The 16,349-nt window shown below is 30.7% G+C and overlaps 1 protein-coding gene across 4 annotated transcripts in view; it reads right to left on the reverse strand.

The window, feature by feature from the left end:
* LOC136034591 (mitogen-activated protein kinase 14-like) overlaps nt 1-16,349 on the reverse strand; it is a 104,124-nt gene that overhangs the window by 27,132 nt on the left and 60,643 nt on the right. For 3 of the 4 annotated variants that reach the window (XM_065715863.1, XM_065715861.1, XM_065715862.1), the window contains exon 10: nt 11,319-16,317. The exons of the other annotated variant lie outside the window; for it this stretch is intronic. In XM_065715863.1, the coding sequence (XP_065571935.1) occupies nt 16,253-16,317 (65 nt within the window). In that variant the 3' untranslated portion in view covers nt 11,319-16,252. Of the gene's footprint in view, nt 1-11,318; nt 16,318-16,349 lie in introns of those variants that run through there. 4 annotated transcript variants of the gene reach the window in all.

The following is a 16,349-nucleotide window of genomic DNA, read 5'->3' on the forward strand; positions in this document are numbered from 1 at the left end:
GTTGGTGGGGGCACTTCGCGCCCCCCAAGCCCCCCCCCCCCCCCCCGCGCGCGTAAGTCGTTACGCGCCATATTAGTTACGCGCCATTGTAGTTGTGTCCCTGTGTACCACCTATGAATATAGTTAGATTTATATATGTGTTTTGAACTACGTAAAACTTGCGAATATACAACATTCTTGGCTTTCCCATTGTCTGTGTATATACAAAGCCTTATGTACTTATAATGACATCATATACAAACGCTCTTTTTACAAACAAACAAACATGCATACACACAACTCGTTTTTATATAGATAGATAGATAGATAGATACAATACACATTAACTGCGTAAAACTTGCGAATATACAACATTCTTCGCTGTCCAATTGTCGCTGTATATAAATAGATTGCCAGGTTTACCGACCCTCGAACATGCAACGTACAATTGTCCATGGGAAAAACAATCAGTATTAAGATCTATACCACATTTTTTCTAATGATTGACCTTGAGCTTTGTTGATGGTGATTGCAAATGCTAATCGAATTGGGAATTGCAATCTTTTAAATTGAAAAGGCAGATCCGTTGGAATCATGGGAATGCGAGGAATAAGAACAACCTCACCCTCAAAAGGCCCTGTCAAGATTGTGGCCTCTATTACGTTTCCATTGTTTTTTTACGGCAAGTCGCGTGCCATTGCAAAGCTTTGGTGGGTTGATATTTCTTAACAGTATTATTGGTACGCCTATTTTTAGTTGTAGCACGTGTGGTGGAAACCCTGAAAGATCCACGGAATTTAAAAATTCAGATGAATAATTAACCGCCTCATTTGGTTCCAAAACTGTGTCGACTGACTTGTAAAGGACTGCCTGGTCTCGAATCTTGGTCAAAACAATATTGTTGATTTCGTGAACGTCTATATTTTTGGGTGCAAGAATCGCTCTTTCACTTAGCCATTTATTATTTTTATAATTGTTTAGAATATTCGGAAATACTTTTTCAATCAATTCATTTTTGGACGTCACTAAATTACAGAATTCAGCAGGTAGTTGTATACGTCCTGAAATTGAGTCTACTGGGAGCTTTCCGTTTCCAATTACCAGCAATCGATCTGAAAATGTTTGACCAGAGTCATCGTTTTGCAATCGGACACGCATATTTGTAGTTAATTTTAATGTTTTTACGTGTGCCCATAAATTATAATTTTTCAGGCAAGCATTCATTTTGTCTGCAGGGGTTGATCCCTGTGTACCACCTATGAATATAGTTAGATTTATATATGTGTTTTGAACGATGTAAAACTTGCGAATATACAACATTCTTGGCTTTCCCATTGTCTGTGCATATACAAAGCCTTATGTACTTATAATGACGTCATATACAAACGCTCTTTTTACAAACAAACAAACATGCATACACACAACTCGTTTTTATATAGATAGATACAATAAAAATTAACTGCGTAAAACTTGCGAATATACAACATTCTTCGCTGTCCAATTGTCGCTGCATATAAATAGATTGTCAGGTTTACCGACCCTCGAACATGCAACGTACAATTGTCCATGGGAAAAACAATCAGTATTAAGATCTATACCACATTTTTCTAATGATTGACCTTGAGCTTTGTTGATGGTGATTGCAAATGCTAATCGAATGTGCCCTTGAGCTTTGTTGATGGTGATTGCTAATTGAACATTCCCTGTGTCCCGGTGGTCATTTATATATCCCCCCTGTGCCCCCCGATGCCCCCGTTGTAGTTGTGTCCCTGTGTCCCGGTCGTCATTTATATTCCCTGTGTCCCGGTCGTTATTTGTGTCCCGGTGTCCCAGTCTGTAATTTCTCTTTGAGTGTCCCGTTCGTCATTTATATTCCGTTTCCCGGTAGTCCTTTGTGTCCCGGTCTGTAATTTCGTCAGTCGACAAATATGACGTCAGTCGACAAAAAACTTCATGACGGAATAATGCTCAATCCTCATAATGACGTCAGTCGACAAACATGACATCAGTCGACACACAAACATGACCTAGGCATTGATAACCTTATCCAAGTCAAAATCCCAAACCCAATCATCATCGCTATCATTTTCAGTTTTGATACGTTTTGACTCTCGCTGTCCAGGTTGATCTTCTAATTGCGCGGTTTTGCGTTCTTTAGCCGCAAGCCTTTTGGCATTAACTCTCTGAGCAGCTTCCTCAGCTGTTTCTTCTGTTGTAGGATTTGGTAAAATTCTATCTTTTTCAATTTGTCAGTGTTCATTCTAACATTGACTGTTAGAAAAAATTTTACGTGCCAAGCATGCTAACACTCAACAATTTATAATAAACCTCAAAATTATAAATATCTGTTATAAGGTTTTCGAATTAATTTAATCTATTGTCAAAATATATAGAAATATTTTTGCAATTCCCAGTTTCTACATTTTTAGTTTCAGTTTGCTTTTCAGTTTAGTTTCATTTTTATATATATAGAAGATATAATCTGGCGTAACGGACAGAAAACTTATGTATATATATATACTAGCTGTTGGGGTGGCGCTTCGCGCCACCCCAACACCTAGTTGGTGGGGGCGCTTCGCGCCCCCCCCCCAAGCCCCCCCGCGCGCGTAAGTCGTTACGCGCCATATTAGTTACGCGCCATTGTAGTTGTGTCCCTATGTCCCACCTGTGAATATATATATATATATATATATATATATATATATATATATATATATATATATATATATATATATATATATATATATATATGTTTTTAACTACGTAAAACTTGCGAATATACAACATTCTTTGCTGTCCCATTGTCTGTGCATATAAATAGATTGTCAGGTTTACCGACTCTTGAACATGCAACATATAATGGTCCATGGGAAAACAATCCGTATTCAGATCTATACCTCATGATTCTAATGATTGCCCTTGAGCTTTGTTGATGGTGATTGCTAATCGACCATTCCCTGTCCCGGTCGTCATTTATATCCCCCTGTGCCCCCCGGCGTCCCCGTTGTAGTTGTGTCCCTGTGTCCCGGTCGTCATTTATATTCCCCGTGTCCCGGTCGTCATTTGTATCCCGGTGTCCCGGTCTGTATATACATTCGTTTTTTAGTTTTGTTTTTCTCCTTTATTTTTTTCCTTTTTTTTCTTTTTTAGTTTATTTAGATTTTTAGATTTTTTAGTTTTTTTATTAGTTTTTAGTTTTTTTTTCTTTTTAGTTTTTTTGTAGTTTTTACCTTCTTTTTAGTTTTGTTAGTTTTTTTTTGTTACTTATGTCCTGGTCGTCATTTATACTCCCTGTGTCCCGGTGCTTTGTTGATTGCTAATCGAACATTCCTTTTGTCCTGGTCGCTTTCTCTTTGAGTGTCGTCATTTATTTTTTTCTTTTTTAGTTCTTTTAGATTTTACCTTTTTTAGTTTTTTTTAGTTTTTTAGATGAAATTTTTTTTTAGTTTTTTCCTTTTTTTCTTTTTAGTTTTTTATTGGTTTTTACCTTTATTTTAGCTTATTTTTCAGTTTTTTCCTTTTTTTTAGTTTTTTTTTTAGTTTTTAGTTTTTTTAGTTTTTTACCTTTTTTTAGTTTTTTTAGTTTTTTAGTTTTTTTATTTTTTTTATTAGTTTTTAGTTTTTTTTGTAGTTTTTGCCTTTTTTCAGTTTTTTCAGTTTTTTTTTTAGTTTTTAGTTTTTTACCTTTTTTAGCCTAACCAGGATTTGAACCTGAGACCTTCATTCTCCGTTCTGACACCCTCTCTCACCGAGTGACTACTCCAGCATGTTCATTTTCGTGTTTTAAATGGTATATTATTAACCAAATTAATGTGTTTTACAATATACTAAGCATCGTCATAACAAAAATGACGACAACTAATTTCATGACGTCAGCCGACACAGAAACATGACGTCACCTGATCCACAGATCCACAGACAGACAACTTATTTTTATATATATAGATAGATACAGTTTCTTCTTTAGTTTTTTCTCTTTTTTAGTTTTTTCTTTTTTTTAGTTTCTTCTTTTTATTGATTTGTTTTCTTCAATTTGTCAATGTTCATTCTAACATTGACACTTGGAAAAATCTTTACGTGCCAAGCATGCTAAAGCTCCAACAATTTATATTAAACCTTAATATTTGGGGTATCTGTTTTAAGGTTTTCGAATTACTTTAATCTATTGTCAAAATATATTGAAATATTTGTGAAATTCCCAGTTTTTTTTTTAGTTTTTTCTTTTTTTAGTTTTTTAGCTTTTTTTAGTTTTTTTTTAGTTTTTTATCTTCTTTATTTTTTTACGTGTTTTCTTTTTAGTTTTTTTCTTTTTTTAATTTTTTTAATTTTTAATTTTTTTTAGTTTTTTCTTCCGCGCGCGTAAGTCGTTACGCGCCATAATAGTTACGCGCCATTGTAGTTGTGTCCCTATGTCCCACCTGTGAATATAGATAGATATATATATATGGTTTTAACTACGTAAAACTTGCGAATATACAACATTCTTTGCTGTCCCATTGTCTTTGCATATAAATAGATTGTCAGGTTTACCGACTCTTGAACATGCAACATATAATGGTCCATGGGAAAACAATCTGTATTCAGATCTATACCTCATGATTCTAATGATTGCCCTTGAGCTTTGTTGATGGTGATTGCTAATCGACCATTCCCTGTCCCGGTGTCCCGGTCGTCATTTACATCCCCCTGTTTCCCCCGGTGTCCCCGTTGTAGTTGTGTCCCTGTGTCCCGGTCGTCATTTATATTCCCTGTGTCCCGGGTCCCGGTCGTCATTTGTATCCCGGTGTCCCGGTCTGTATATACATTCGTTTTTTAGTTTTGTTTTTCTCCTTTATTTTTTTCCTTTTTTTTTCTTTTTTAGCTTATTTAGATTTTTAGATTTTTTAGTTTTTTTATTAGTTTTTTTTTTCTTTTTAGTTTTTTTTGTCCCGGTCGTCATTTATATCCCCCTGTTTCCCCCGGTGTCCCCGTTGTAGTTGTGTCCCTGTGTCCCGGTCGTCATTTATATTCCCTGTGTCCCGGTCGTCATTTGTATCCCGGTGTACCGGTCTGTATATACATTCGTTTTTTAGTTTTGTTTTTCTCCTTTATTTTTTTCCTTTTTTTTTCTTTTTTAGTTTATTTAGATTTTTAGATTTTTTAGTTTTGTCCTGGTCGTCATTTATACTCCCTGTGTCCCGGTGCTTTGTTGATTGCTAATCGAACATTCCTTTTGTCCTGGTCGCTTTCTCTTTGAGTGTCGTCATTTATTTTTTTCTTTTTTAGTTCTTTTAGTTTTTACCTTTTTTAGTTTTTTTTTAGTTTTTAGTTTTTTTAGTTTTTTACCTTTTTTTAGTTTTTTTAGTTTTTTAGCTTTTTTATTTTTTTTATTAGTTTTTAGTTTTTTTGTAGTTTTTGCCTTTTTTTTAGTTTTTTTAGTTTTTTAGCTTTTTTATTAGTTTTTAGTTTTTTTTGTAGTTTTTGCCTTTTTTTAGTTTTTTTAGTTTTTTAGCTTTTTTATTTTTTTTATTAGTTTTTAGTTTTTTTTGTAGTTTTTGCCTTTTTTTTCTCTTTGAGTGTCGTCATTTATTAGTTTTTTCCTTTTTTTTTTAGTTTTTTATTGGTTTTTACCTTTATTTTAGCTTATTTTTCAGTTTTTTCCTTTTTTTTAGTTTTTTTTTATTTTTTATTTTTTTTAGTTTTTTACCTTTTTTTAGTTTTTTTAGTTTTTTTAGTTTTTTAGCTTTTTTACTTTTTTTTATTAGTTTTTAGTTTTTTTTTGTAGTTTTTGCCTTTTTAGTTTTTTATTGGTTTTTACCTTTATAGTTTTTTTAGTTTTTTAGCTTTTTTATTTTTTTTATTAGTTTTTAGTTTTTTTTGTAGTTTTTGCCTTTTTTTAGTTTTTTCAGTTTTGACGTCACCTGATCCAGTTTTTTCAGGTGACGTCACCTGACACATCCATCCATCCATCCACAGACAACTTATTTTTATATATATAGATATAGATATATATATGGTTTTAACTACGTAAAACTTGCGAATATACAACATTCTTTGCTGTCCCATTGTCTTTGCATATAAATAGATTGTCAGGTTTACCGACTCTTGAACATGCAACATATAATGGTCCATGGGAAAACAATCTGTATTCAGATCTATACCTCATGATATCCCCCTGTTTCCCCCGGTGTCCCCGTTGTAGTTGTGTCCCTGTGTCCCGGTCGTCATTTATATTCCCTGTGTCCCGGTCGTCATTTGTATCCCGGTGTCCCGGTCTGTATATACATTCGTTTTTTAGTTTTGTTTTTCTCCTTTATTTTTTTCCTTTTTTAGCTTATTTAGATTTTTAGATTTTTTAGTTTTTTTATTAGTTTTTAGTTTTTTTTTCTTTTTAGTTTTTTTGTCCCGGTCGTCATTTATATCCCCCTGTTTCCCCCGGTGTCCCCGTTGTAGTTGTGTCCCTGTGTCCCGGTCGTCATTTATATTCCCTGTGTCCCGGTCGTCATTTGTATCCCGGTGTACCGGTCTGTATATACATTCGTTTTTTAGTTTTGTTTTTCTCCTTTATTTTTTTCCTTTTTTTTTCTTTTTTAGTTTATTTAGATTTTTAGATTTTTTAGTTTTTTTATTAGTTTTTAGTTTTTTTTTCTTTTTAGTTTTTTTGTAGTTTTTAACTTCTTTTTAGTTTTGTTAATTTTTTTTTTACTTATGTCCTGGTCGTCATTTATACTCCCTGTGTCCTGGTGCTTTGTTGATTGCTAATCGAACATTCCTTTTGTCCTGGTCGCTTTCTCTTTGAGTGTCGTCATTTATTTTTTTCTTTTTTAGTTCTTTTAGTTTTTACCTTTTTTAGTTTTTTTTAGTTTTTTAGATGAAAATTTTTTTTAGTTTTTTCCTTTTTTTCTTTTTAGTTTTTTATTGGTTTTTACCTTTATGTTAGCTTATTTTTCAGTTTTTTCCTTTTTTTTATTTTTTTTTTATTTTTTATTTTTTTTAGTTTTTTACCTTTTTTTAGTTTTTTAAGTTTTTTTAGTTTTTTAGCTTTTTTACTTTTTTTATTAGTTTTTAGTTTTTTTGTAGTTTTTGCCTTTTTTTAGTTTTTTCAGTTTTTTTTTTTAGTTTTTTATTGGTTTTTACCTTTATTTTAGCTTATTTTTCAGTTTTTTCCTTTTTTTTAGTTTTTTTTAGTTTTTAGTTTTTTTAGTTTTTTACCTTTTTTTAGTTTTTTTAGTTTTTTAGCTTTTTTATTTTTTTTATTAGTTTAGTTTTTTTTGTAGTTTTTGCCTTTTTTTAGTTTTTTTAGTTTTTTAGATTTTTTATTAGTTTTTAGTTTTTTTTGTAGTTTTTGCCTTTTTTTAGTTTTTTTAGTTTTTTAGCTTTTTTATTTTTTTTATTAGTTTTTAGTTTTTTTTGTAGTTTTTGCCTTTTTTTAGTTTTTTCAGTTTTGACGTCACCTGATCCAGTTTTTTCAGGTGACGTCACCTGATCCACGATCCACAGATCCACAGACAACTTATTTTTATATATATAGATAGTTTTTTTTTTTTTACTTATGTCCTGGTCGTCATTTATACTCCCTGTGTCCCGGTGCTTTGTTGATTGCTAATCGAACATTCCTTTTGTCCTGGTCGCTTTCTCTTTCAGTTTCGTCATTTATTTTTTTCTTTTTTAGTTCTTTTAGTTTTTACCTTTTTTAGTTTTTTTTAGTTTTTTAGATGAAAATTTTTTTTAGTTTTTTCCTTTTTTTCTTTTTAGTTTTTTATTGGTTTTTACCTTTATTTTAGCTTATTTTTCAGTTTTTTCCTTTTTTTTAGTTTTTTTTTTATTTTTTATTTTTTTTAGTTTTTTACCTTTTTAGTTTTTTTAGTTTTTTAGCTTTTTTACTTTTTTTATTAGTTTTTAGTTTTTTTTTTGTAGTTTTTGCCTTTTTTTAGTTTTTTCAGTTTTTTTTTTAGTTTTTTATTGGTTTTTACCTTTATTTTAGCTTATTTTTCAGTTTTTTCCTTTTTTTTTAGTTTTTTTTAGTTTTTAGTTTTTTTAGTTTTTTACCTTTTTTTAGTTTTTTTAGTTTTTTTAGTTTTTTAGCTTTTTTATTTTTTTTATTAGTTTTTAGTTTTTTTTGTAGTTTTTGCCTTTTTTTAGTTTTTTTAGTTTTTTAGCTTTTTTATTAGTTTTTAGTTTTTTTTGTAGTTTTTGCCTTTTTTTAGTTTTTTTAGTTTTTTAGCTTTTTTATTTTTTTTATTAGTTTTTAGTTTTTTTTGTAGTTTTTGCCTTTTTTTAGTTTTTTCAGTTTTGACGTCACCTGATCCAGTTTTTTCAGGTGACGTCACCTGATCCATCCACAGACAGACAGACAACTTATTTTTATATATATAGATAGATATATATCTATATATATAAAAATAAGTTGTCTGTGTGTGGATCTGTGGATCAGGTGACGTCATGTTTGTCCGCATATGACGTCTGAATTATTTCACACTAATACAAAAGAAGAAAAAAACTAAAAAAGGTAAAAACTACAAAAAAAACTAAAAAGAAAAAAACTAAAAAAGCTAAAAAACTAAAAAAAACTAAAAAAAGGTAAAAATCTAATAACTAAAAAAAAACTGAAAAAAATAAAAAAAGGCAAAAACTACAAAAAAAATAAAAACGAATAAAAAAACTAAAAAAGCTAAAAAACTAAAAAAACTAAAAAAAACTAAAAAAAGGTAAAAAACTAAAAAAAACTAAAAACTAAAAAAGAAAAAAACTAAAAAAAAGGAAAAAACTGAAAAACAAAAGAGAAAAAGAAAACTAAAAAAATATGAATAAATATATATAAAAATAAGTTGTTTGTGGGTTATGTCTGTCTGTCTGTCTGTCGAGTGACGTCGTGTTTGTCCGCATATGACGTCTGAATTATTTCACACTAATACAAAAGAAGAAAAAAAACTAAAAAAGGTAAAAACTACAAAAAAAACTAAAAAGAAAAAAAAACTAAAAAAGCTAAAAAACTAAAAAAAACAAAAAAAAGGTAAAAAACTAAAAACTAAAAAAAACTGAAAAAACTAAAAAAAGGCAAAAACTAAAAAAAAAACTAAAAACTAATAAAAAAACTAAAAAAGCTAAAAAACTAAAAAACTAAAAAAACTAAAAAAAGGTAAAAAACAAAAAAAAACTAAAAACTAAAAAAGAAAAAACTAAAAAAAAGGAAAAAACTGAAAAATAAGAGAAAAAGAAAACTAAAAAAATATTAATAAATATAAAAAATATAAATATAAATATAATATAAATTAGCAATCAACAAAGCACCGAGACACAAATGACGACCGGGACACAGGGAGTATAAATGACGACCAGGACATAAGTAAAAAAAAAAAAACTAAAAAAACTAAAAAAATGGTAAAAACTACAAAAAAACTAAAAACTAATAAAAAAACTAAAAAATCTAAAAATCTAAATAAACTAAAAAAGAAAAAAAAGAAAAAAGGAAAAAAATAAAGGAGAAAAACAAAACTAAAAAACGAATGTATATACAGACCGGGACACCGGGATACAAATGACGACCGGGACACAGGGAATATAAATGACGACCGGGACACAGGGACATAACTACAAAGGGGACGCCGGGGTGCACAGGGGGATATATAAATGACGATGGCGACTCAGGGAATGGTCGATTAGCAATCACCATCAACAAAGCTCAAGGGCAATCATTAGAATCATGAGGTATAGATCTGAATACGGATTGTTTTCCCATGGACCATTATATGTTGCATGTTCAAGAGTCGGTAAACCTGACAATCTATTTATATGCACAGACAATGGGACAGCAAAGAATGTTGTATATTCGCAAGTTTTACGTAGTTAAAAACATATATATATATATATATATATATATATATATATATATATATATATATATATATATATATATATATATATATATATATATATATATCTATATTCACAGGTGGGACATAGGGACACAACTACAATGGCGCGTAACTAATATGGCGCGTAACGACTTACGCGCGCGGGGGGGCTTGGGGGGGCGCGAAGCGCCCCCACCAACTAGGTGTTGGGGTGGCGCGAAGCGCCACCCCAACAGCTAGTATATATATATATATATATATATAGATTAGCACTGAAAATATAATTTGTTGATATAAAAATTGAATTCTGCGATATTTTTCCTTTTCATACTTTGCAGCTGAAACGGTCACCAATTTATTGTATTATCACCAATTTATTATTGAAAAAGGAAAAACAGCTTGACCAACAATTTAATGTTTTAGAATGTAAAAAAAGAGGATTGCAATCTATTTTTGTGTAATTTTAAAGTAAAAAAATATCCATTTTAAGGCCGTATTAGGTTTAAATGCCTTTGGCGTCTAAGTATGTATATATGTCTGACTGCGTTAGCGGTAAAAAAAAAAAAATAATATACACATGTTGCAGTCATTGTCTGCTTTTTTCTACGGCAATTGCAATTGTAACAAAAATTTGGAATAATGTTGCAGGATTTCTATTTCTGATTTCTTTTTTCCGTGTCAATGTCGAAGACGAATTTATTGCGCTTGACATTCATGCTGATGTGCCCTATTTAGCTAATGCTACCCTGTTCAAGATACCAACTGTAAAAACTATTCAAGATTAAATTATTTGTCAATTCACTTACATACAAAAACATCTTTTTGGAAAGTAAAACGGTCCATAAAATATAAAGACAAGCTTTTATGTTTATACATAAGTTTTCCAGCTTTATTCACATATTATTAAAATCATTTTATATTATCAAAAAGATGACATGTGATTTTCCTTGTTATTCAAAGTGAGAAGCTGTAACTTGCGTGTGTCAGGTTTCCCACGATGACAATTCTAATTGTGCACTTTTCTTTTTGACCCCACTCCATTTTGAAGGGCCTCTGAATAGTTTTTGAAATTCCCACAAATTTGCTATCGCGACAAACTTTTACCTTCAAGATTAATCAAAATCATAGTTAGCATTTTTGAAACAGCCTCTAACGGCAATTTTTTTCTCATTTAGCAGTTTTTTTTAAATGTAATTTAAAATTTTTCTTTGCTATGGACCACAATTTATTCTTTACTATGTTACGACTGACATTAGGGAGGGGGGCAAAATTTATTTTCTAGCACCCTCATTCCATGTTTTTTTCGCTCTTTGTTCAAAATAAATTGGTCAATTTGGTCAATTATAGGCGCTCTTGTCACATTGCCCCCGCCCCAAGATTTTGCTCTAGATCTACCATGCTAATAATATTAGCATAAACCAATAGAACTTCATAGGTCAACACAACAACAGGCAAGAAAACCGATAAAGCATATACAAAACCGTTTAAAGGTGATAAAAAGAACAATTTAGCATCAAATTAATTTTATTCATAATCTTCAGACATATTAAAACATGCAATTAAAGGGTTCAAAATATAAAATGACGTCAAAACTATATGGCTCAGATAAAATCTTCGACATCCATAAAATTTCCAGAGAAAATCAGATGTACATTCATAAATAACACATAATGCAAAGATGAAATTAATAAAACAAAAAACTCCAAATACAAACACAAAAAGACTAAAATAGTAACCAACTATTATTTATCAACTTCTGAAAATTTCTCATTATTCATTTTCCTTTATCCGATTTTCTTAACCTACACAAATACCTAAACCATACGCCAACAGTGTTATTTCCACTAACTATTTCCGATAACAGATGTCACCAATAATTGCCTGTTGGACTCCAAAAACACTCCACCGGAACAAAGAAATGTCGGTGTTGCATTAACAACAGCTCTTGACAACTAAGGCCCTTGCGTCGCCAGTGTGCTGTTGCAGCTGAGCTTCAATCCTGGGTTCCGTATTAGCAAGCTGAGTTTACCACTGCACTATCAAAACACCCATAGAAATGGGTGTACGCAATTTGAACATTTAAATACGCAATTTGAACATTTAATAGTGCCATACTGGTGTTACTTTGAAAGTCTCGCAATTCTACACTTAATCTTCAGTTCATGGTCTGCGTACAGCATTATCACATGTGAAATGATTTTAAACATTTTGAAAGTGATTTTGTAAAGCAATAAATTCGAGTCTAAATTTGATAACAACGGAGAAATTTTAAAAATAAATTTGTTACAGTAAAAAAAAAAAAAAAAAAAACACAGACACACAACTAGCTACCCTTCACTTTTCAATAGCAAAAGAAACCTTATGATATAGACAAAACAGAGGGGCAGACAACTTAATACATTAGTCTTCTCTCATTTGTGCAGTGGCACAGTGAGTTTGACCTTAGTAAGGTAACACGGAATCCAGAGATCTACCTTGCTGTAGCGACACACCTTAGTAGTCAAGAAGCGTCATTTACCCATTTACTCTCTTAATCTCCTCAATAAATTATTAGAGATATCCTGAAATCTAAAATGTTGGTGAGGAGCGACAAATTGTATTAAAAATAAAAAAAAACAAGCTTTTTAACTGAAAGTAAGGAGCGACATTAAAACTTAAAATAAACAGAAATTACTCCGTGTATGAAAGGGGCTGTTCCCTCCTCAACGCATCGCTCTTTACGCTAAAGTTTGACTCTTTCCCTCGATTTTACTGTTTAAAACAGTAGAAAACTTTAGCGTAAAGAGCGGGGCGTTGAGGATGGAACAGCCCCTTTCACACACGGAGCAATTTCTGTTCGTTTTAAGTTTTAATGTCGCTCCTTACTTTCAGTTAAAAAAACTTACTTTTTTATATTTAATTTCTGAACAGTTCTGAATCGTTACATGTTTGATTTTGGCCTATTGTTTGGTTTTTGCCTACCAAATACTTTCTTAATCTTCTTTTATAAGTTAAAAGAAACATCCTGAAATCTAAAATTTATGTGAAAAGCAATAAAAAAAAAAGGCTAGTTGGGCCTAATCCAGATTCGCAAATAAACAAAGAGCTCACAGTATAAATTGCGTTACGACTAGTTATATTTCGGTTAAGTTAAAACATTCAGTATTTAGAATTGTACAGAAACCATTTTCTTCCTTCTTTCAAATTTGGATTCCTGACCATTGTCTAGTATGCAATTTAAATACACAACAACATAATCTTAAAATACACTAAAGTGCACAAATATTGCGTTTGAATATACCAGAATGATCATTCTGACCCTATAAGAGCAATCTAGCAATATCCGACAAGCCCGATTCATGGCCTTTCGCGTGACATAAACGAAGCCAGAAGTTAGCAGGATTATTACTTGAAAAGGTCTAGCTTAGTTGTCACACAAGTTACACCTGCTAATTGAGGAAAACGCAGGATAAGCGAGGATAAGTGATGTAATATATTAACAAAAATCAATATTTTCGAAAAAAAGAAAAAATTATGGAAAGAACAAAAAGGAACTGTGGCTGTGAAATTTGGCGCACATTAAGGGATTTGTAAATAACCTATGTTTATGTTGGAGTACACGTGATTAATGTTGATATTTACCAAGTTGTCAACAGCGTTTCAGTTAAAAAGTTGTCAGATAGCGTTGCCAGTTATCGTTTGCAAATTAAACCCGGAGAAGTCAGTATTAAGCTGATAAGCCAAGCTCGAAGGCACTAAAAGTAGCGTATAATTTGACGTCATTTTCAACACAATTAACACAAGCACTTAACAAAATGCTTCATACCCTAACCAATCCAACACCCGCTAAAATTGAATAAACCGGATGAATTTGCAGATTTGGACAAAATTATACAATGACTGAAATACCATTCAATATCACAGATAGAGAACTTACTAAAATAATCATGATCATTTAAAGTAATCTAAATAATTTCTTATACCACATTGCATTTCCAATTACAATCGAAACGAAAATATAGTAGCCACAGGTAGTTTTTTAAGACAGTGAAAAATTTGATAGCAAACAATATTTTTCGATCTCAAGACATTTATCCATTATTGTTAGCTCTACGTTTCAATTTTTAAAGTAGTCAATAACCACATGAATTGTATGCTTACACGTTTAATAAATTAAATGTTTCATTACTTTATTTAATAACCATTTTTAAATCATGTACCAATTAACGTGAATATGCAATAATCAAAGACAAAGAATTTCAAACATAGCCAACTATTGTTCTTCCCGGTTGGTTTTTCAAAATCTAACTAGAATATCATGTATTTTTTGGGAATTCTAGTTCTGATTCCTCAAAATTTTGAGAGTTGTAAGTTATCGCACAAAGACAATAAAAGTACAATCCACCCATTAGGTTCTAGAAGATTGATGAACCATTCTGCTTGGCAGCCTGTCGACCGAAAAGTCCAAGTTCTTTTCGAGCTAATAGGACTAAACATTAAGACAGGTCAACTCCCCTCTCATCTTCCATAAGAATGTTATGAGAAAAACATGCAGTAACATTGACCTTGACGCATACAAATTTACTCCATTTTAATCAGAATACTCGTCTTCTTAGGCAACACCCCTTTCCTAAAAGTCTGACCTGTATGCAAATATTATTATAAAACCAGTATTTTTTTAATGCAAGAGTTCTCAGTAAAACCTCATAGTAAACCTCATTTTTAATGCAAGAGTTCTCAGTAAAACCTCATAGTAAACTCATTCTAAAACTGTTCATCTTTTTCAATACTGAAAAGTGGTTCTTTATGGCCACGTAATAATTTTATATAATTACAAAATTTTATATCATTTTTTCCTGGATTTTCATGCAAAACTTTAAATTCTGTCAATTTTCTCCTGAATGAAGTAAATATGAATGGTTAATAAAAGGAAAAAAATAGACGTTTCATAATTTATAATAAAGATTGTACTCGTCAAAAAATATCATTACATTAAGCAATATATTTTATAGAAGGTTCAGTAGATTAGCAGGCCAAAACTAAGACACATTCACTGAAAAAAATATATTGAAATTGGTAAAGTCAACAAACACTTTTTAAACAAGCTGTCATTGATATTTCAAGGAAAGTAATACCCTTGAATATATCAATATTCAAAATTCAATTAATTTAAATATAATGAATTTTAATTTAATTAATTTAAGTTAATTTAACTTTAATTTAATTTAAAATTGATTTGAAATTTTCTAAAAATTAAAATTTTTTTTAAGCTTCTAAAATGAGTCAACAATGAGAGTCATTTTTGACCCTCAGAAATTCACTAAGACTCAGAGAAAATCAGATCAAATTTAAAATCCTGAAATTCTCTAAAGCTTCACTTAAATTCCTCATTAGAAAATAAAAAAAAAAAAAAAAAAATTCGAAAAAAAGACTGTTACATAACACCATGCATATTTGTAAGCAATTCTACTTTGATTCCTTACGACACTATATATGACACAGCATATGCAATGACCTTATAACTCCGGACTGGGACTGCACAATCCTTGTTTTTGAATGTCTGTTAATTCTGAACTACTAAGATATGGTTAAATAAAAACAAAATAATAATACAAACACAAAAGGTGAATACAGGGAAAGAGACACGAGGTGAATTATTTTTAATCTACACACAACGCTGCGTTAAACTAATTTTTAAGTATAAAATATGTGTATGGTCAGGCGTCACTGTCATTGTGAACGGGTAAAGAAAAAGGGGTGAAACAACCAAATAACTCTGAGTAATAATTACTATTAATAATTTTTTTTAAATTTAATTGCAATAATTAACGGAGAACTTTTAATTTAATTTCTAATATATATTAATTAATTTATATTAATAATATAATTACTATTTCTTAGTAATAAGAAATAGCTATAAATCAAACGGAGAGTTCATTAGTACAAGAGATTATTTCAAGAATTGAGAGAGTTTGGAGTTACCAAAATAAGCGAATAAATTAACCTTTATTCAATAATGGTGTAGGACAAACAAACAATTGTTTGACTGATTTTCTTTGAATGAAACATAATTTTTGCAGTAAAAACTGTGAGTCACAGACATACACAAAGTCACATAGATTTTACAGTTGATACGTATTTTCAGTCTTTCAGTAACTACTGAAATATTTCGACCATTGCACAAAAAAAACTCTAACATCGATATATTGACAAATTTTGAGCACAAGCTGTGCTGCGTTGTCCCTAGAGAACAAACTGAGTTTGATTTATTACAATACTAAACCCTCCACTTGTTTGACTGTTGATAAACAGGAGTATTTCTCCATATTCACCCAGGGTTTAATTCAAATGTGGCGAAAATGATTGATTGTCTTAGACCTATAATACAATTTGAGTAATAGGGAGAGGAGGGGTGAAAACCAAGACGAAAACAAAACAAATCTGAGCAATATACAACACCACTATTCTTGTTCTGCTTCGGTAACAGCAGGTGGCACAAAATTAATCACTTCTTTATACACTGAATCTGAAAAGAGAAGATTTAAGATGTAAACAGAG

This window comes from Artemia franciscana, chromosome 13, assembly GCF_032884065.1.
Source record: "Artemia franciscana chromosome 13, ASM3288406v1, whole genome shotgun sequence".
NCBI classification, from domain to species: domain Eukaryota; kingdom Metazoa; phylum Arthropoda; class Branchiopoda; order Anostraca; family Artemiidae; genus Artemia; species Artemia franciscana.